The following is a 21,570-nucleotide window of genomic DNA, read 5'->3' on the forward strand; positions in this document are numbered from 1 at the left end:
TTTAACAAGCTGTACAGACCCTATATGCCACTCATGTTTCTATGAAGCCTACACCAAAATAACAGTTTTGAAATCAGAATAGACAAGAACTGTCTCATAACAGAAACAATCTCAATCTTCAATGGTGTCAAAGAAGACTGTGCCCTATAAACCCTCCTGTGTAATTTCTAACTACACAACTCAGTAGTTACTGTATTAGGTCTCCCTGTGACAGTAAATAGCAAGATGACAATTTTCTTTATGCTGACAACACAGTCATCCTGCATCTGATGAAAAGTATTCTCAAAGAGCAGCTATTCTAGGCCTAGCGTGGTGGCTCGCACCTGTAATCCCAGCACCTTGAGAGGCCAAGGGGGGCAGATTGCTTGAGGCCAGGAGTTCAAGACCAGCCTGGCCAACATGGTGAAATCCCGTTTCTACTAAAAATACAAAAATTATCCAGGTGTGGCAGTGCACTCCTGCAATCCCAGTTACTCGGGAGAATGTGGCACAAGAATCGCTTGAGCCCGGGAGGCGGAGGTGGCAGTGAGCTGAGATTGCACCACTGCACTCCAGCCTGGGCAACAGAGTGCAGACAAGACTCTGTCTCAAAAAACAAACAAACAAAAAACAACAACAACAAAAACTCAGCAGCTATGCTAATTACTGCAAGAAACAGCAGCTCAGTATCAGTTATACCAAAACTAAGATCATGTTTGGCAGGCATCTACCTCTAAATAAGCGGTTGATCTTTAAAACTAAAATAAAACCACTGGAATAATTCCTAAAGTATCTGGGGGAACATTTGCAGAAATAGTTTCAGAATGTAGTTCTTTTGAAATTTAAATGTTCTACAAAAATTACATTTTAAGTTCTTTTTATGGATTAGCCCTAACAACCTCAGGCTAATGTTGTCTATTTTCCAAGTTACATGGAACAGGACTGCAGAATCTCAACCATGGAACTGCACAAGTATATACTAGAGAAAATATAATGTCTATCTTTTAATTCTGAAAACTACATTAGTCCTACTAACAGGTCTCCTACAATAAAATGTGTGTGGTTCTCAAGCTAGCACTTGCCAAATACAAATCACCTGCTACTTGCAATTTAGCATCCAATTTACTCTTCACTCAAAACCTTTCAATATCTCGGTTAAGAGGTTCCCTAAAATTCCAAATCTAAAATGTACATAAACCTTTGCAGAGCTAGTAAGAATTCTTCATGAACAATCCTCATAATAATTGTAGTTCCTTAAATAAACACAGAGGGCAGGCTTTTAACATATTTTTAACATTTTAAAGTTAGGCAAAGAAGCAAATTTTTATTTTTCAAATCTTTCCATTTAAAAAAGTACTGGCTGGGCGTGGTGGCTCATGCCAGTAATCCCAACACTTTAAGAAGTTGAAGTGGGAGGTGGGAGGATCACTTGAGGTCAGGAGTTCGAGACCAGCCTGGGCAACATAGGGAGACCCTATCTCTACAAAAAATAAAAAAATTAGCCAGGCATAGTGATGCTAAAAAAGCCAGGGTTACTGAACTTTTAAAAAACTCTGCCTACTCCCTGAATAACATGATAAAAATGAAAACAAACTTTAAAGCAATGCATTGGAATATTAAAACTGAAACTATGGAAGAATGCCATTTGTGTGTGTTTATACTGGATAATCACTAGGAGTCACTCTAATTCACCCTCTCCTAACACCTCCATTTAAGAATTCCACTGGACACATTCCCATCAGTGATGAACAAATCCGAGTTCAGGTTGGTAAAAGTACAACTAATAATGGAGCATTATAATCCTAAACAATATATTACCTAGACACACACACACACACACAAACACACACACACTCAACTTTCTCTCCCTACTCAGCTCTAAAAACTCCCTTGAAACTGCTTTTCAGATAAAAGATTCTAGGTCCAGTGCTTGCCAAGCAGATTTCTCTCCCAAAGCAATAATCTTAGATCTTTCAATTGCCATGAAACAGGCCAGGGAAGTCTCCTCCTCAGGAAAGCTGCCAACCATGTAAAAATATCAGAGAAGTGACAAATAAAAGGTAAAGGTTAAGTCTCTTTTAACTCAGTTTCTTTGCAATATTAAGACCAGCTGGAATGAAAATCTTGAGCTGAACATTCATTTTCTTGGATCAACTAAATCAAATAGGTTGAAAATGATGCACTTTATATTTAATATAAGGCTATGAAAACCATTCACTTTAAAACCTTTTAGTAGTAACTAAACAGTACATATCCTCTAAATGATTTCTTCCATATAACAGAAGAACCCCTATTTTAGCCCAGTATGGGTTTGGAGCAACAAGAACTTGGATGCAGATCTGCGCCTTACCACTTACTTACTAGCAGAGCAATTTGAGCAAGTTACTTAACTTTCCTCCTTTTCCTTAACTATTTTTGCCATTTTCCTCACGTATAAGATAAAGGAAATTACATCAACTTCATGGAATTACTGGGAGCATAAGTATCAAACTACCTAGCATAGTGTTGCAAACATTACCAGCAATCTGAGAGACTCGGATAAGCTTATTAACAAGTGCTCAGGCCGGGCGCGGTGGCTCAAGCCTGTAATCCCAGCACTTTGGGAGGCCGAGACGAGCAGATCACGAGGTCAGGAGATCGAGACCATCCTGGCTAACATGGTGAAACCCCGTCTCTACTAAAAAAATACAAAAAAACTAGCCGGGCGAGGTGGTGGACGCCTGTAGTCCCAGCTACTCGGGAGGCTGAGGCAGGAGAATGGCGTAAACTCGGGAGGCGGAGCTTGCAGTGAGCTGAGATCCGGCCACTGCACTACAGCCCAGGTGACAGAGCGAGACTCCGTCTCAAAAAAAAAAAAAAAAAACAAGTGCTCAGTTTAACACATGTGTAAATCAAGGGCCAGCCATTCAATGACTCAAGGCCTTAATGAAAAAGGAACAAAAATAAGATAATGGAGCCCAAGAGTCCCAACTACAATTCCTCTCACCTACCACTTAGTTAGCACTTCCTGACATTAGCACATGACCCAGCATCAGGTTTTGCTATAATCACAAATAAGATGAAAATAATGGCTCTGCCATGCATCACGCTGCCTTCCCTTGGGAAGTTAATTTTACTTAATATTAGCTGACTAATGTTTAGTCTTCCTTTATTTAATATTTGTATCTCTTATAAACCAAGAACCATAACGAGTCTCTTAGAAAGACTACTAATGGATATGAACACCACCATTACAGGTGGAGAAGTCAAGGCAAACTAATTCTGATGGGTGCATTAAGTCAGGAGCAAAATCTGAACTAGACTTTAAATACTACTCTAAGACAGCACACCATTTTTCTTAAGCATTCACTTGATTTGTAAGTGATTCATTATTTTTAATTCCAAAGATCAAATCACATATTTAAAGTAACACTTGGAACACACCTTTTAATTTCCCGTCAAAGTCAGGGCTTGTGGCCACCTGGAGTCCTGGATGTGGTAAGAGAAAGCAGGTGACATCCGAGAAACATGAGTGAATGTGATTTCGAACATTCTGAATTTCTTCATGTTGATGTTCCTTCACCTGCCAATGAAGACCAACAATTTACCAACCAAAAGTCCTTTGGTTTTCTTTACTAGGGACAACTAGTATAAGGATAAAGGTAAGAAGACTCCTCCACTCTGATGGATCATAGTGGCCAAATGAGAAAACTCAGAACCCTAAGAAACAAACACACAAATCTGATTACCCATGGCTTGACTCCTATAGCTAACAAATCAGGTGCGGAAGAATTTCTTTAAAAAGAGTATTACATAAGGGATAGTTTGTGCAGATGAAGAAGGATCTAACCAATTAGTAGTGACAGACAAAGGATTCCTGTGTTTTGGTTTGGGGGAACAGCTTAGGCCTGTTTATCCCAAAGTAAGTAAAAACTTTGAATAAGAATAACATAACTAAGATTCTGAGTGTGACTTCTAGAGACACATATAGAACTTGGTTTAAAATGTAAAATGGAAATTATAATCAAAGCTTGGGCACTGGCCCAGAGTTTTCTTCTACAGTTCCTGTGCATTGTATATACAGGTTCTTTAATCTTATCAGGAATAAATATTAGCTTGCATTAAGATTCATATATAGTTAATGTATTCAATATCATTTTCAATAATTGCTTTAAACACAATAGCCAAAGGCAAATGAGAAAGCTATCACCACTTTGAGATAATTCCTCAGAAGATTATAGTCCCACTTACCTGTAAACGCTTATCCAAAAATGCCATTCCTCCTTGGAGTCCGTAGCTGTATTCATAAGGGAAACTCCAATCTCTAACCAAAAACATCAGTGTCTATTTAAGGAACGAGCAGAACATATTTTAACATGCATAAACACATTTTCAAGAGAACAACTGCAATACGTCTTTGCATAATGCCAGCTTCTAAAAAGGGGGTAAAGATATGTACTGAAGGATTTACTTTTTTTCTTTCTTTTTTTTTTAAGAGGTTGGGCCTACCAGGCTCAAGCAACTCTCCCGCCTTAGCCTCCTGAGTAGCTGAGATTACAGGCACCCGCCACCACCACGCCAGCTAATTTTTGTATTTTTAGTAGAGACAGATTCCATGTTGGCCAAGTTGGTCTCGAACTCTTGACCTTAGGTGATCTGCCTGCCTTGGCCTCTCAAAGTGCTGGGATTACAGGCGTAAGCCAAAATGCCCAACCCAGAGAGTTTATTTTTTAAGTAATTACTCAACTCTGCCATTGTAGCAGGAAAGCAGTCACGGACAGTACAAAGACAAATGAGCATGGCTGTGTTCCACTAAAATTTTATCTATAGACACTGACATTTGAATTTCAGATAATTTCCATGTCATAAAATAGTATTGCTCATTTTTTTCAACCATTTAAAAATGTAAAAACCATTCTTAGCTCACAGTCATAAAAACAGGTGGCAGGCTAGATTTGGCCTATGAGCTGTAGTTTGCTGATCTATGAACAAAAACAAATATATGAATTATATTTAAAATAAATATTCTAACCTGGAAAGGCTTTTGGAAAATTTCATCCATTGCCAGACGACCGTATTCTGTGAAGAGCTTTAAAAAAGAAGCATTATGGTTTGTAAAGCAAAATTACTTAAAATAGTTCTATGGCTTTTTTTAGTAAAGTATTCATTATATTTATATTGATACCAGGGTTCTACAGTTTCAAAAGCCCACAGGAGTCATGAACCTTAAAATCATCTTGGTTATTCCCTGCTCACATCCCACATCCCACATCCCACATCATCAGCAAATCCAGAATCCAGCCACTCACTATTTCCATGTGGCTTGGAATACTGCAATAGCCTCCTAACTGCCTCAGCTCGTGACTCCCTATGGGTTATTCTCAATACAGCAACCACATTGACTCTGTTATAATATGGTTAGTCAGATCATATCATGGCTTTGCTCAAAACCCTACAACTTCATTCAGTATTAAAGCCAGTCCTTACAGTGTGATGCTGCCACACTGGCCCTCCTTCCTGTTATTCAAACATACAGGACACACTGCTGCCTTAGGACCTTCATACTGGCTCCTCCCACTAACTGTAAGTTCTTCTCCCAAATATCCTCATGATCTGCTCCCTCACTTCTTAAGGTCTTTCAAATGGCTCCTTCTCAGTGACGCCTTCCATGGCCATCTACCTAAAAAGATTACAAGTTTGCCAATAATATTTCCTACTTCGTGTCTTTAAAAAACTTTTTTTTTTTTTTTTTTTGAGACAGAGTTGTGCTCTGTGCTCTTGTTGCCCAGGCTGGAGTGTGATGGCGCGTGGCTCACCGCAATCTCCGCCTCCTGGGTTCAAGCTATTCTCCTGACTCAGCCTCCTGAGTAGCTGGGATTACAGGCATGTGCCACCACGCCCAGCTAATTTTGTATTTTTAGTAGAGAAGGGGTTTCTCCATGCTGGTCAGGCTGGTCTCGAACTCCTGACCCCAGGTGATCCACCCGCCTTGGCCTCTCAAAGTGCTGAGATTACAGGCATGAGCCACCACGCCCGGCCTTAAAAATTTTTTTCTTAACATTTATCATTATCTAATGTACTATACCTCTTCTTGTCTTGATTTGCATCTGTCTTTCTACTAGCATTTAAACTCCATGAGGGCAGGAATATTTCTCTGTTTTGTGCACTACTGGATTTCCAGCAGCAAGAAAAGTATTAGGTCTATAATATTTATACCATTCAAATGACTAAATTCTTTAAGGTTAAGGTTTACATGTATATTTACCTCTATTTCTTCAAGAAGCCTCACTAAAATCATAACAAAACAAAGTTTAAAAGTAAATGGCCGGGCGCGGTGGCTCAAGCCTGTAATCCCAGCACTTTGGGAGGCCGAGACGGGCGGATCACGAGGTCAAGAGATTGAGACCATCCTGGCTAACACGGTGAAACCCCGTCTCTACTAAAAAATACAAAAAACTAGCCGGGCAAGGTGGCGGGCGCCTGTAGTCCCAGCTACTCGGGAGGCTGAGGCAGGAGAATGGCATAAACCCGGGAGGCGGAGCTTGCAGTGAGCTGAGATCTGGCCACTGCACTCCAGCCTGGGCGACAGAGCGAGACTCCGTCTCAAAAAAAAAAAAAAAAAAAGTAAATAAATAGGACAAAACAGTCAGCAGAAAAGACCTGTCAAAAACATTCTGGATGGAAAATAGACAAATGAGAACTGTCTCAAGTTTTGGCTTTCTCTGTTCTGCTAAGAAATCTGGAAGAGACAGGGGCCAACAAGGAAGAAGCAAATTATCTCAGTAGAATCCCTGAAATGCCCAGAAATTATAAGCATGCAGTTACCTTACAGGAGGAGGTGTAGGAGTGCGGCTGAAAACTAGGAAATATGTGAGTCTTAGGAGAAAGTATCTACATTCCCAGGTACCCCTCTCTAACCCCCATATTTTTCCTGCCTCCATAGAAGATGGGAAGTGTACTATTTGGAGAAGATAAATCAACAACAAAAAAATCTAGACTTAAATACCATACTCAGCTGAGGTTAGGAGTAACTCTCCTACCTTCCTGGAAACAGGTACTTAAATCAAAGTCCACATAGTGAGCAGTGGGACTCCTTAGCCCTCTCACCCTACTGGTTGCCACAACAAGCTTCTACCCACCAAGGGAGGAATTTAAAGAAATTTTCTCCAGGGAAACTGACAACCCAAGAATAAATATCTGCAAAAAACAGATATTTAGGAGTTGGCAACAAAATAGCTAGATAACCTTGCTCAACCACCTACCTCATTGTGATCCAAACCAGTACCTAAGGCCTACCCTCTTATCGAAGCTCCCAGTTGGATTGTTAGTGGCTCTCTCTTAAATAGGTAGTCAAGGACCACCAGTTAGATATTTGAGAAAAGCCTCTCGGCAGGTCTGGCCGCTGTGATTCACGCCTGTAATCCCAGCACTTTGGGAGGCCAAGGCGGGCGGATCACTTGAGGTCAGGAGTTCGAGACTAGCCTCGCCAACATGGCGAAACCCTGTCTCTACTAAAAATACAAAAATTAACTGGGCATGGTGGGACATGCCTGTAATCCCAGCTTCTCAGGAGGCTGAGGAAGGAGAATCGCTTGAGCCCAGGAGGTGGAGGCTACAGTGAGCCAAGATCACACCACTGCACTCCAGCCTAGGCAGCAGAGTGAGATGCTGTCTCTAAAAAAAAAAGCAAAAAAATAAAAAGGCCAGGCATGTGGCTCACACCTGTAATCCTGGTACTTTGGGAGGATAAGGCAGGTGGATCATTTCAGGTTAGGGGTTCAAGGTCAGTCTGACCAACATAGTGAAACCCTGTCTCGACTAAAAGTACAAAAAAATTAGCCAGGCGTGGTGGCACACACCTGTAGTCCCAGCTACTCGGGAGGCTAAGGCAGCAGAGTCGCTTGAACTTGGGAGGCAGAGGTTGCAGTGAGCCAAGATTGTGCCACTGCACTCCAGCCTGGGCAACTGAGGGAGACTCCATCTCTTAAAAAAAAAAAAAAAAAAAAAAAAAAGTACTAAAAATCCAGGTTAGGTGGGAAACTTATTTGGAAGAAAAACCTGCCTTCAACTGACACGAAGTTTTTTATAGGCTTATTTACCCCCATTTTATTGGTCATATATTTCACTGAAGAAATATTAATGTGTTTAATCAGAAGGTTCTTCATGAACATCAACACCCAGCTAATTTTTGTATTTTTAGTAGAGATGGGATTTCTCCATGTTTGCCAGGTTGGTCTTGAACTCCTGACCTCACGATTAACCCGCCTCTGCCTCCCAAAGTGCTGGGATTACAGGCATGAGCCACCACACCCTGCTGTGATTTCTTTCTTTAAATCAAAATATTTAATCTATCTGGTCTATCTGGAATTTTTGTATATAGTACAAGGTAGAAATATATTTTCTTTTTTTTTTTTTTTTGAGACAGAGTCTCACTCTGTCACCCAGACTGGAGTGCAGTGGCGTACTCTCGGCTCACTTCAACATTTGCCTCCCAGGTTCAAGTGATTCTCAGGCCTCAGCCTCCCAAGTAGCTGGGATTACAGGCTTGCACCACCACGCCCAGCTAATTTTTTTTTTTTTTTTTTTTGGTACTTTTAGTAGAGACAGGGTTTCACCATGTTGGCCAAGCTGGTCTCGAACACCCAAACTCAGGTGATCAGCCTGCCTCAGCATTCCAAAGAGGAATATAATTTCTAATTTATCTAAATACATAGCCAACTGTCCTAATACCATTTATTGACTGATCTATCCTTTATGGTATATGTGTATATATTCTTTAGTAGAATAAAATACATGAAAATGTAGCATATCATAAGTATAATGCATTGATCTATTTTTTCCTGAACCAATGCCATGTTTTTGTAATTACAGATTTATAATATGTACTAAGTCAATTACCTCATATTTCCCCTGTAATTTTCTTGGCTGTTATACAATTCAACTTTCCAAATGAATTTCACAACAATTCTGTCAAGTTCCCAAAATAACGCCTTTATGATTTTGTTTAGTGGGGAAGAACTGACAATTTTATAATTCTCAGTCTAAAATGAGATGTTTATAACACACTGCAGTGTCTGTAATAGTACAGAGTAAAAGCAATAAATATATGTTGGCTATTATCATCCCCATATAGAAGAAACAAGGCATATTTCTGCATGTTAAATATTTTATATGCCTCATACAATTCTCAAGTGTGCCATATAGATCTTTTTTAAGTTTATTCTGTTTTCATTATTTTGTTGCTATAGTCAATTTTTTCCATTATATTTTTTAATTGGTTATTGTTAGTAGAGAGGAAAACCTAATGATTTTGTATCTGTATTTTGTGATGGAGACCTTAATTATTTTTTAAGCTCCCAATAATTTTCTAGTTGATTCTTATGGATTTCCAGGCACATAAACATATTATTTTCTCCTCTGTAACATTTATATTACACAGTTGTTGAGTCCACCAACAGCCTTGTCATGTGAAACAAGGTGAATTACATAACTGCATCATAATCTACTTACTACCTCTTATGGGTTGAATTGTGTCTCTAAGAAAAACATGCTAAAGTCCTAGCACCTGGTACCTGTGAATTTGACCTTGCATCTATAGCACTTGGCCCTCTACCTCATACAAGGTAAGCATTCGAAAAATGGTTGAGGCCGGGTGCGGTGGCTCAAGCCTGTAATCCCAGCACTTTGGGAGGCCAAGACGGGCGGATCACGAGGTCAGGAGATCGAGACCCTCCTGGCTAACACGGTGAAACCCCGTCTCTACTAAAAAATACAAAAAACTAGCCGGGCGAGGTGGCGGGCGCCTGTAGCCCCAGCTACTCGGGAGGCTGAGGCAGGAGAATGGCGTAAACCCGGGAGGCGGAGCTTGCAGTGAGCTGAGATCCAGCCATTGCACTCCAGCCTGGGCGACAGAGCAAGACTCCGTCTCAAAAAAAAAAAAAAAAAAAAAAAAAAAAAAGAAAAATGTTTGAAAGGAAGGAGCTTAGAAAGGAATAAATTTCAGGTGAAAGGGTGACCAACTCAAGTTGTGATGGAAGTTTTACAGAGCAACAGCTCTCAACCACTGAGCCATGGCACTGGTATAGAACTACCAATTATGAAGTACAGGCAATTGCCATAAGCAACATTAAGGACCGAGGTTTAGGAGGAAATTTCCTTGTTTTTTTAAATAAATATAAAATAGAACTAATTCAAGGTAATCCCTATAATAATGACACCCTTACTCACTCACATTCTGATGCTTTCTCGAATGTCAGTGGGAGAAGTAGCATTAGAGCAATATACCAGGAATTGCATCCAACCCTGGATGCAATTTCAAATACTCATGAAAGAGCATTTTGTGGGAAAAACAGGTAAGAACTGCGGCTATAAAAAAGGAGAAAAAAATAGGCCAGGCGCGGTGGCTCACGCCTGTAATCCCAGCACTTTGGGAGACCGAGGCTGGCGGATCACGAGGTCAACAGTTTGAGACCAGGCTGACTGACATGGTGAAATCCCGTCTCTATTACAAAAATCAGCCAGGTGTGGTGGCACACACCTGTCTGTAACCCCAGCTTGTAGTGAGCCAAGATTGCACCATTGCACTCCAGCCTGGGGACAAGAGCAAGACTTCGTCTCAAAAAAAAAATCTATTCTGAACATGGCAGCCAGAATGATCCCTTTACAACATGTCAGATAACATCATTGCTGATGACCCTCCCATGGCTCCCACCTTCCCCAGAGAAAAGACCCAGCATGAGTGGGACCTCACTGCCTCTCTGACTTCATCACTTAGCCCCTTCCTGTCACACTCTCCAATCCTACCCACGGGCCTCCTTGCCATTCCTTGATCTTGCCAAGCACACTCCCCGCAGGGTCTGTCTTCCAGCAGCTGCTCCTCTGCTGTAACAGTTTTCCACCCAAATGGATCTGAAGGACTCACTTGCCCACTTTCTTTCATTCTCTGCTCAAATCATTAAGGCCTTCCCGAACTGCCCCTGCTCCACCCCACCAATGGATATACATAGTATAGAATTACTATGAACCAAAAACCTTCCTCTACATTTCAATCTTTTGCTAAAAACTACTCAGTCGTAAAATTTTTCTTTATCTTTAAACTTTTAAATAATATGTTGTTAAAATTGTTATGAGAAACATATACCTGCAGCTGTTGAAGATCATCTTCTTGAATGTTCTGGGATAAATTATAAATCTAGAAAACAAAAATCCAGATTGATACTATTCTGGCTTACTTCAAACAAATCCCAAATAAGCCTAAAGGGCTGACAGAAGCTTTGAACAATTAAAAGACTTGCATATAAGAACATGAGGACTGTTCAAACAGTAATATGATCTGTCTTTTGGAAAACTATGCACATAAGGTTGAAATCAAAAATTCTTCCTTTACAGTTTAAAATATAGTTTTCCTAAGTTCTTATCAAATCTATACTTCCTATATGATGTAATAGATATAAATTTCCATTTTTTGGACTTTTCTTGGAACACATTATATATAATTATGACCAAAGAGGAAAAATTCTTTGGCTCCTTCTCAAACTTTTAAGAGTTTAACTGAATCTACAGTTTAAAAATATTTACATATCATCACAGAAATTCTGTTAACAGAATAATCAAAACTGTATTTCCTCCCTTTATCTTATTTCCTTTGCAAGCTTTTTTCCGAGTCAAGTGGTTTTTACCTGAACAGAACTAGTCATAGTGCTTAGAGCAAAGATGGTAGCACAGTCTTTCACAGTTGACTGGCTGTCAAATGCCCCCTGGGTATCCATCAGAACAACTGCAACCTAAAAAAAAGGAAAATACAAACAAAAGAGATTAAACTAAGAAGGAGGAAAATGTAAAGGAGAAATGGAAAAGTACAGGTAATATTTACGTGACCCTTAAGCACCCGCTTGTAGGTTCTGTACAACTATTTAGGTACGGCCGGGCGCGGTGTCTCAAGTCTGTAATCCCAGCACTTTGGGAGGCCGAGACGGGCGGATCACGAGGTCAGGAGATCGAGACCCTCCTGGCTAACACGGTGAAACCCCATCTCCACTAAAAAAAGTACAAAAAACTAGCCGGGCAAGGTGGCGGGCGCCTGTAGTCCCAGCTACTCGGGAGGCTGAGGCAGAAGAATGGCGTAAACCCGGAAGGCAGAGCTTGCAGTGAGCTGCGATCCGGCCACTGCACTCCAGCCTGGGCGACAGAGCGAGACTCCGTCTCAAAAAAAAAAAAAAAATTATAAGGCTGGGCACCGTGGCTCACACCTGTTATCTCAGCATTTTGGGAGGCCAAAGCAGGCATATTGCCTGAGGTCAGGAGTTCGAGACCAGCCTAGCCAACATGGTGAGACCCCATCTCTACAAAAATACAAAAATCAGCCAGGTGTGGAACGCACCTGTAGTCCCAACAACTCAGGAGACTGAGGCATGAGAATCACTTGAACCTGGGAGGTGGAGGTTGCAGTGAACAGAGATCCCACCACTGCACTCCAGCCTGGGTGACAGAGCAAGACCCTGTCTCCAAAAAAAAAAATATTAACATCTACCACACGTTACAAAAAATGTAGAAAGAAGGCATGAGACGAAAACTAACACTGAATTTAAAGTCATAGAACCTTAGAATGCCAATACTAACAGTAACTAGCTTAACTTCACTGGGTCTTTTTAGCACAGCATCTCTAAAATGAAAAGGTTGGACCTTCCACTTCCAGTCAAAACGGAGTAAGAGAGACAGAATGTACCCTCCCACCTGAAGCCAAAACGGAACAGACAAAACTTATGAAACAACAGTCTACCAGGCACTGGACATTAAGTAGTGAAGAATAATGATCCCCGAAGGAAGAGAAACAGATGAGGTAAGGTCCAGAATTGCCCCAGCTCACTGGTCAAGGCACAGGGAGGGGGAACCGAAGCAGAACCAGACAACCCTGAGTTGAAGAGACAAAGCAGGAGAGTCAGGGAGACCAAAGCTACTAGAATTCACAAAGTACCTAAGAGGAAAAAGTAACAGAGATAAAGAACCCCAGGGATCTGCAGAGGGTTCCCCAACAAGTGTTCAGCTAACTACTGATCAGTGCATGTGTATAAGGAAAACTGCCTGAGGCTGAACAGGGAGCCACTGAAAAGACTGAGAGTGAACCATCTCCAGTGCTCACACAAGTTCAGGAATAATGCCTGTTCCCTCCAGCCAGACTACAAAAACCTCATAATTCAAGCGGAATTAGGAAAAGTACTCAGAGTCTTGCCTCAGTAATGAGGAATAACTACCAACACTCTCTGGTTCCATTTAACAAATCTAAACAGCAAGAACAGAAAAAAACAAGTTTCCAAATTACTTAACTACCTCTCAGAATACAGCTAGATATTTTATAGGAATGCAAAAATAACCAGCACCCAACAAGGGAAAATCCACAAGCCTACATCCTATCAAAAATTTGCAGACATACAAGAAGCAGAAAAATATAACCCAAATGAAGGGAAAAATCAACCAAAACTGACTCAGAACTAACATAGATATTAAAATTAACAGAAAACAACTTTTTTTTTTTTGAGACAGTCTTGCTCTGTCGCCCAGACTGGAGTGCAGTGGAGCGATATCAGCTCACCACAACCTCCACCTCTCGGGTTCAAGCAATTCTCTTTCCTCAGCCTCTCGAGTAGCTGGGACTACAGAAGCCCACCACCACGCCCAGCTAATTTTTGTAGCTGGCCTGGCCAAAAACAACTTTAAAACAATATTCAGGGCTGGGCATGGTGGCTCACACCTGTAATCCCAGCACTTTGGGAGGCTGAGGTAGGTGGATTGCCTATGGCCAGGAGTTCAAGACTAGCCTGGCTAACATGGTGAAGCCCCGTCTCTACTAAAAATACAAAAAATAGCCGGGTATGATGGCACATGCCTGTAATCCCAGCTACTCGGGAGGCTGAGGCAGGAGAATCGCTTGAACCCAGGAGGCAGAGGTTGCAGCGAGCCGAGATGGCACTACTGCACTCCAGCCTGGGTTAGAGAGCAAGACTCTGTCTCAAAAAAAAAAAAAAAAAAAAACAGTACTCTGTATAACTTTACTTCATATATTCAAAAAGTGGTGACATAAAAGATACTAAAAGTGGATGCAGAAACTGAATCAAGTAAACGAAAAAAAAATACTAAAAAGTCCTAAATTTAACTGCTAGAGATGAAAATTACAATGTCTGAAATGAAAAATACACTGGACCTGATTAATAGCAGGTTCTAAAAGATTAGTGAACTTGAAGACCTAGAAATGCTCCACAAGAAAACAGAGAAAAAGGCCAGGCACGGTGGCTCATGCCTGTAATCCCAACATTTTGGGAGGCCAAGGGGGAAGGATCACCTGAGGTCAGGAGTTTGAGACCAGCCTGGTCAACTTGGTAAAATGCCGTCTCCACTAAAAATACAAATATTAGCCGGGCAGGGTGGTGCACACCTGTAATCCCAGCTACTCGGGAAGCTGAGACATGAGAACCTGGCGGGCAGAGGTTGCAGTGAGCCAAGATCACGCCATTGTACTCCCAGCCTGGGCAACAGAGCGAGACTCCATCTCAAAACAAAAAAAACAAAAAAACTCTGTTTTCTTTTTTTTTTTTTTTGAGATGGAGTCTCGCTCTGTTGCCCAGGCTAAGTGTGCAGTGCCACAATCTTGGCTCACTGCAATCTCCGCCACCCAGGTTCCAGCAATTCTCCTGCCTTAGCCTCCCAAGTAGCTGTGATTACAGGTGGGCACCACCACGCCCAGCTAATGTTTGTATTTTTAGTAGAGACAGGGTTTCACTATGTTGGCCAGGCTGGTCCCAAACTCCTGACCTGAGGTGATCTGCTCACCTCAGCCTCCCAAAGTGTTAGGAATACAGGCATGAGCCACCGTGCCTGGCCTTTTTTTTTTTTTTTTCACATGGAGTTTAGCTCTTGTTGCCCGGGTGGGAGTACAATGGCGTGATCTCGGCTCACTGCAACCTCCACCTCCAGGGTTCAAGCGATTCTCCTGCCTCAGCCTCCCAAGTAGCTGGGATTACAGGCATGACCCACCATACCCAGCTAATTTTTTGTATTTAGTAGAGACGGGTTTTCAGTTGGTCAGGCTGGTGTCAAACCTCTGACCTCAGGTGATCCACCCACCTCGGTCTCCCAAAGTGTGGGATTACAGATGTGTGCCACCGCGCTTGGCCAAAGAATTTTATTTTATTTATTTTTTTTTTTTTGAGACAGAGTCTTGCACTGTTGCCCAGGCTGGAGTTCAGTGGCGTGATCTCAGCTCACTGCAAGCTCAGCCTCTTGGGTTCATGCCATTCTCCTGCTTCAGCCTCCCGAGTAGCTGGGACTACAGGCGCCCGCCACCCTGCCCAGCTAATTTTTTGTACTTTTAGTAGAGACAGGGTTTCACCGTGTTAGCCAGGATGGTCTCGATCTCCTGACCTTGTGATCTGCCCTCCTCGGCCTCCCAAAGTGCTGGGATTACAGGCGTGAGCCACCGCGTCCGGCCTGAAGAATTTTAAATGAACAAAGCGTCAGTCAGCTGTGGAACAACTTCAAGCAGCAAGAGGCACATGTAATAGCAGTCGCCAAAGGGAATAAGACCAAAAAAATTTGAAGACGTAATAACCTTAAAATGTCCAAATTTGATAAAAATTATAAATCTGCAGATTCAAGAAGCTCAATAAAACCCATATACGAAAAACATGAACTACATCAAAACACATCATAATTTGCTCAAAAACAGTGATAAAATCTTAAAAGCAACCAGACATACCCCATAAATATATATACCTATGTACCCACGAAAAAAAACTTTTTTTAATTTAAAGAAAAAAAGCAACCAGACAAAAAAGTCTTATTAGGTACAAAAGAACAAAAATAAGAATAACAGTGTATTTCTTGTCAGAAACAATGTCAGCAGGCTGGGTACAGTGGCTCATGCTTGTAATCCCAGCACTTTGGGAAGCACAGGCAGGTAAATAACCTGGGGTCAGGAGTTCAAGATCAGCCTGACCAATATGGTGAAACCCTATCTCTACTAAAAATACAAAAATTAGCCGGGCGTGGTGGTGCACGCCTGTAGTCCCAGCTACTCGGAAGGCTGAGACAGAAGAATTGCTTGAATCTGGGAGGCGGAAGTTGCAGTGAGCCAAGATCCCACCACTGCACTCTAGCCTGGGCAACAGAGCAAGATTCCCTCTCAAAACACAAAAAAGAAAAGAAACAATGTTAGCGAAAAGGCAAAGGGGGAATACTTTTGAAGTACTGAGAAAAATACTTTGGCCTAGAACTCTATACTAAGAGTAAATGTTTTCCAAAACAAAGGCAAAATAAAGATTTTTCAGATGTATGAAAGCTAAAAGAATTCAGTACCAACAGACCAGCGCTTCAAAATATCAAAGGTGGCCTGGCGTGGTGGCTCACCCCTATAATCCCAGCACTTTGGTAGGCCGACACAGGCAGATCACAAGGTCAGGAGTTCCAGACCAGCCTGGCCAACATTGTGAAACTCTGTCTCTACTAAAAATACAAAAATTAGCCAGGCATGATGGTGTGCGCCTGTAGTCCCAGCTACTCAGGAGGCTGAGGCAGGAGAATTGTTTGAACCTGAGAGGCAGCGATTGTAGTGACCAATATGGTGCCACTGCACTCCAGCCTGAGCAACAGAGTGGGACTACGTCTCAAAAAAAAAAAAAAAAAAAAAAAAAAAAGCACAAACAGGCATGAGGGCATGCTTATAGGACTGGGCTAAAAACAGAAGTGATGGATGAAAGTCTGTATAAGAAACACATGACTGGCCGGGCGCGGTGGCTCAAGCCTGTAATCCCAGCACTTTGGGAGGCCGAGACGGGCGGATCACGAGGTCAGGAGATCGAGACCATCCTGGCTAACATGGTGAAACCCCGTCTCTACTAAAAAATACAAAAAGCTAGCCGGGCGAGGTAACGGGCGCCTGTAGTCCCAGCTACTCGGGAGCCTGAGGCAGGAGAATGGCGTAAACCCGGGAGGCGGAGCTTGCAGTGAGCTGAGATCCGGCCACTGTACTCCAGCCTGGGCGACAGAGCGAGACTCCGTCTCTAAAAAAAAAAAAATAAGAAAAAAAAGAAACACATGACTTACCCCTCCCAATCCTTACAAAGAAATCTGTGGAGAGGCTCTATGCCCATAGCTTATAAGGCATGGATGAGACTGTGGGTAAGAAGCCCTACTGACAGCTGGGGGATAGTGAATGCCCACCTTCTGAACAGTGAGATCCCCAATGCCATTTCCCTGCTCAACTCCCAGAACAACAACGGCCAGGTCTGTGCCACCCATACAGGAGTAAGGAAATAAAGAACAGAAGTGGTAACACATAAGAGCATCAGCCTCTGAGAAGTGAAAACTGGGCAGAGAGGAGAATAACACACATGACAGTTGCTTTCTGTTAGAAGCCTTACAGTAGTATTTGACCTTTTAAACTATATTCATGCATTTTATTTAAGAATCTTAAAAACAATCAATATGTATTAATTTAAATCATTCGCTTTAATAAAAAGTTGTTTTCACGTCTTCCTTCCTTTTATTGAAAAGGCGCCCACCCACCCAGCTAATTTTTTGTATTTTTAGTAGAGACAGGGTTTCACTATGATGGCCAGGCTGGTCTCAAACTCCTAACCTTGTGATCTGCCCACCTTGGCCTCCCAAAGTGCTGGGATTACAGGCATGTGAACCACCGCACCCGGCCGCCATTGGCTTCTTTAATTGGCTAAGAGCACAAAATGTAACAGGCAGAAGGTCTGTTTCAAACAAATTAAAATGCTATGTGTTTTTTAAATTCTCCCCAAGTCAGATATACACACACCCACAAAAATAGTGTGTGAAGGAAAGTTGTCATACACAATAAGTTGTATCCTGAATTGTTCAAGGAAGCACATGTTGAAATAGGAATTAACAGAGTCAACAACAGATTAATATTTTTAAATTGCATCTTAAAATGCTACATGGCCCTAAGCAATACTACATAAAGTACTGCTAGGTGCAAAGGAGAAAGTCTGTATAGCTTTTAGTAAAAATGTTTTTCCAGAAAAGAAAATTAAAATAAAGCAATCAGCAGACCAAGGAGACTACAGCTAGATATCAGAGCTACAACTTCTCATATCTGTGTCAGAAAATCCTATTTATCCACAATAGACTAAAATTTCAGGACAAAACAGGGACTTTTTAACTTTTCTTACTTTACCCATTTTAAATTCTTTGATAAAAGGTTTTTAATTGGGTTAACACAGTACATGCTGAAGTTCATATTTTGTTGTCGCTGCTGTTGTTAATCTGTAAGGTCATTTTCATCCTTACCTTCTTCCCACCTGGCTTCTCCACAGTGAAAACTTCACTCCAGATCTGAATCCCAGTGGTTTCCGGATCAGATCCCCCTCTCCATGAAAATCCTGTTAACGGTTCTTCTGGGTCACCCAACCAATTTGAATGGCCACTTTCCTTCTACAGAAGTAAGAAATCTCCATTAAATCTTAAATTAAAAATTTTCTGCACCAAGGATAATCTATGAGCTTATTTTGCTTTACTGGACATTAAAAGTCTCACTTTTTACTTGAAATAAAATAATTCTATCTTACCTGAGAATATAAGTATCGTAGCATAAAATCCAGAATGAAGGACTTGCCCTTTCGGAAGGCACCAGCCACTGAAACCACCACCACATCAAGATCTCGGATGTGGTCCTGCAAGAGGATGCTGGCCAAGGCCTTCTCATCTAGCTCAAAGGAATGTTGATCTTTCTGAACCAAAACCACCTGCACTGGACCAGGCTTGCTGCTCTCCATGGCATCACCTATGTTCATGTAGAGAAAAAAAAATTAGTGTCAAATATTTAAAACGTTTTTGAATATGGGGAAAACAAAAACTTCTTAAACAGGGGACAGGGTCAGGCTCAGTGGCTCATGCCTATAATCACAGCACTTTGGGAAACCAAAGCAGAAAGATTACTTGAGGCCAGGAGTTTGAGAGGAGCCTGGGAAACAGTGAAACCCAGCGCTATGAAACTTAAAAAATTAGCCAGGTGTGGTGTACACCTGTGGTCCTAGCTATTCAGAGGCTGAGGCAGGAAGACTGCTTGAGCCCAGGGGTTTGAGGTTGCAATGAGCTATGATCACACCACTGTACTCCAACCTGGGTGACAAAACTAAAAGAAATAAAAAACAGACACAAAAGTACTAACCATAAAAGGGCAGGGCACGGTGGTTCGCCCCTGTAATCTCAGCACTTTGGGAAGTCGAGGTGGGTGGATCACTTGAGGTCAGGAGTTCAAGACCAGCCTGGCCAACATGACGAAACCCCATCTCTACCAACAAATACAAAAATCAGCCAGGTGTGTGGCACACACCTGTAAGTCCTAGCTACTCAGGAGGCAGAGGCATGAGAATAACTTGAACCTGGGACGCAGAGGTTGCAGTGAGCTGAGATCATACCAATGCACTCCCACCTGGGCAACAGATAAGACCCTGTCTCAAAGAAAAAAAGTACTAGCCATAAAAGAAAATAAAATGACAACACAGACTTCATTAAAATTAAAAATTATGTTCATTTAAAGACTTCAATAAGTAAAAATGCAAGTCACAGGCTAGGGAAGAATATTCATAATATCTATTTCCAAAGGACCCACATCCAGCATCAACATAGCAATCCATAAGAAAAAATAACAGGCACTTTGCAAGGAAAAGATATACAAATCCTATTAAAAGGTACTTCCATATCATAACTTAACAGGGAAATGTAAATTAAAACCACAATAAGATACCACTACCTGCCCATCAGAATGGCTAAAATTTAAAAGACTGACAATATCAACTGTGGGACAGGGTATGAAGCAACTGGAATTCTCACACATTCTGATAGGAGCACAAAATACTAAGGCCACTTCAAAAAACTGTTTGGCACTATCCACAAAAATTAAATGTATCTGTGATCCAGCAATTCTACTCCAAGGAATACACCAAGTTATACACCTAAGAGAAATGAATGCCTACGTCCACCAAAAAACACATATACAAGAATGTTGAGCTGGGCGTGGTGGATCGCACATGTAATCCCAGCTACTTGGAGAGCTGAGGCAGGAGGATTACTTGGGCCCAGGAGTTCAAGACCAACCTGGACAATATTGCAAGACTCTGTCTCAAAAACAGAAAGTTCCGGGCCGGGCGCGGTGGCTCAAGCCTGTAATCCCAGCACTTTGGGAGGCCGAGACGGGCGGATCACGAGGTCAGGAGATCGAGACCATCCTGGCTAACACGGTGAAACCCCGTCTCTACTAAAAAATACAAAAAGCTAGCCGGGCGAGGTGGCGGGCGCCTGTAGTCCCAGCTCCTCGGGAGGCTGAGGCAGGAGAATGGCGTAAACCCGGGAGGCGGAGCTTGCAGTGAGCTGAGATCCGGCCACTGCACTCCAGCCCGGGCGACAGACCGAGACTCTGTCTCAAAAAAAAAAAAAAAAAAAAAAAAAAAAACAGAAAGTTCCTATCAGCTTTATTCAAAACAGTCCAAAAGTGGAAATAAAACAATGTCTATCAATAATAGTGTGTTTACCACTGCTAAGCTTTCTATATATTTAATCCTCAGAACAACTCTGATGTAAATAATATTGCTCCATTTTAAAAAGAAGGAAATGGCCAGGCTCAGTGGTTCACACTTACAATCCCAGCACTTTGGGAGGCCAAGGCAGGCTGATCACTTGAGGTCAGGAGTCCAAAACCAGCCTGGCCAACATCGTAAAGCCCTGTCTCTACTAAAAATACAAAAAAAAAAAAAAAAAAAAAAATTAGCCAGGCATGGTGACACACGCCTGTGGTCCCAGCTACTCAAGAGGCTGAGGGAGGAGAATTGCTTGAACTGGGAGGCAGAAGCTGCAGTGAGCCGTGATCGCGCCACTGCACTCCAGCCTAGGTGACAGAGAGGTCTCAAAAAAAAAAAAAAAAGGAAATGAAGGCTTATGAAGGTTCAGCATATTGCCCAACAGTTCCTAGAAATAAGCTCAAAAAGATCTTTAGGTGGTTGTGTTTTGCATATCACTAGTAATAACTCAAAAAGTTTTAGAAGTAATTAATTCTGTAGTTCAAAAATAAGCACTAACTAGTATTATACTTTCCTTACCAGAGTTTCCCTACCAAAGCACAAAGATAATTAATTTGAAATTCAGGTCAGCCACAGCGTCCACGCCTGTAATCCTAGCACTTAGAGAAGCTGAGATGGGAGGACTGCTTGAGGCCAGAAGTTCAAGACCAACTTGGCCAATATAGCGAGAGACTGTCTTGAGAAGGGAAGAGCGAAGGGAAGAGGGGAGGGAAGGGAAGGGAAGGCAAGGGGCCGGACGCGGTGGCTCACCTGTGCAATCCCAGCACTTTGGGAGGCCGAGGCGGGCAGATCACCTGAGGTCGTGAGTTCCAGACCAGCCTGACCAACATGGAGAAACCTCGTCTCTACTAAAAATACAAAATTAGCCAGGCGTGGTGGTGCACGCTTGTAATCCCAGCTACTCAGGAGGCTGAGGCAGGAGAATCCTTTGAACCCAGGAGGTGGAGGTTGTGGTGAGCCGAGATTGCACCACTGCACTCCAGCCTGGGAGAAAGAGTGAGACTCCGTCTCAAAAAAA

At 42.1% G+C, this 21,570-nt stretch overlaps 1 protein-coding gene across 2 annotated transcripts in view; it reads right to left on the reverse strand.

Annotated features, from left to right (window-relative positions):
- The window catches only part of ATL3 (atlastin GTPase 3), a 46,507-nt gene that overhangs the window by 14,230 nt on the left and 10,707 nt on the right, over positions 1 to 21,570 (reverse strand). For both annotated transcript variants that reach the window (XM_030917984.1, XM_010376688.2), the window contains exons 2-8: positions 18,543 to 18,757; positions 18,265 to 18,408; positions 11,637 to 11,741; positions 11,099 to 11,149; positions 4,991 to 5,047; positions 4,210 to 4,302; positions 3,403 to 3,541 (exon numbers count right to left, since the gene is read on the reverse strand). In XM_030917984.1, coding sequence (XP_030773844.1) covers positions 3,403 to 3,541; positions 4,210 to 4,302; positions 4,991 to 5,047; positions 11,099 to 11,149; positions 11,637 to 11,741; positions 18,265 to 18,408; positions 18,543 to 18,749 — 796 coding nt within the window. In that variant the 5' untranslated portion in view covers positions 18,750 to 18,757. The remainder of the gene's footprint in view (positions 1 to 3,402; positions 3,542 to 4,209; positions 4,303 to 4,990; positions 5,048 to 11,098; positions 11,150 to 11,636; positions 11,742 to 18,264; positions 18,409 to 18,542; positions 18,758 to 21,570) is intronic.

Source organism: Rhinopithecus roxellana, chromosome 15 (genome assembly GCF_007565055.1).
Source record: "Rhinopithecus roxellana isolate Shanxi Qingling chromosome 15, ASM756505v1, whole genome shotgun sequence".
Lineage (NCBI taxonomy): Eukaryota > Metazoa > Chordata > Mammalia > Primates > Cercopithecidae > Rhinopithecus > Rhinopithecus roxellana.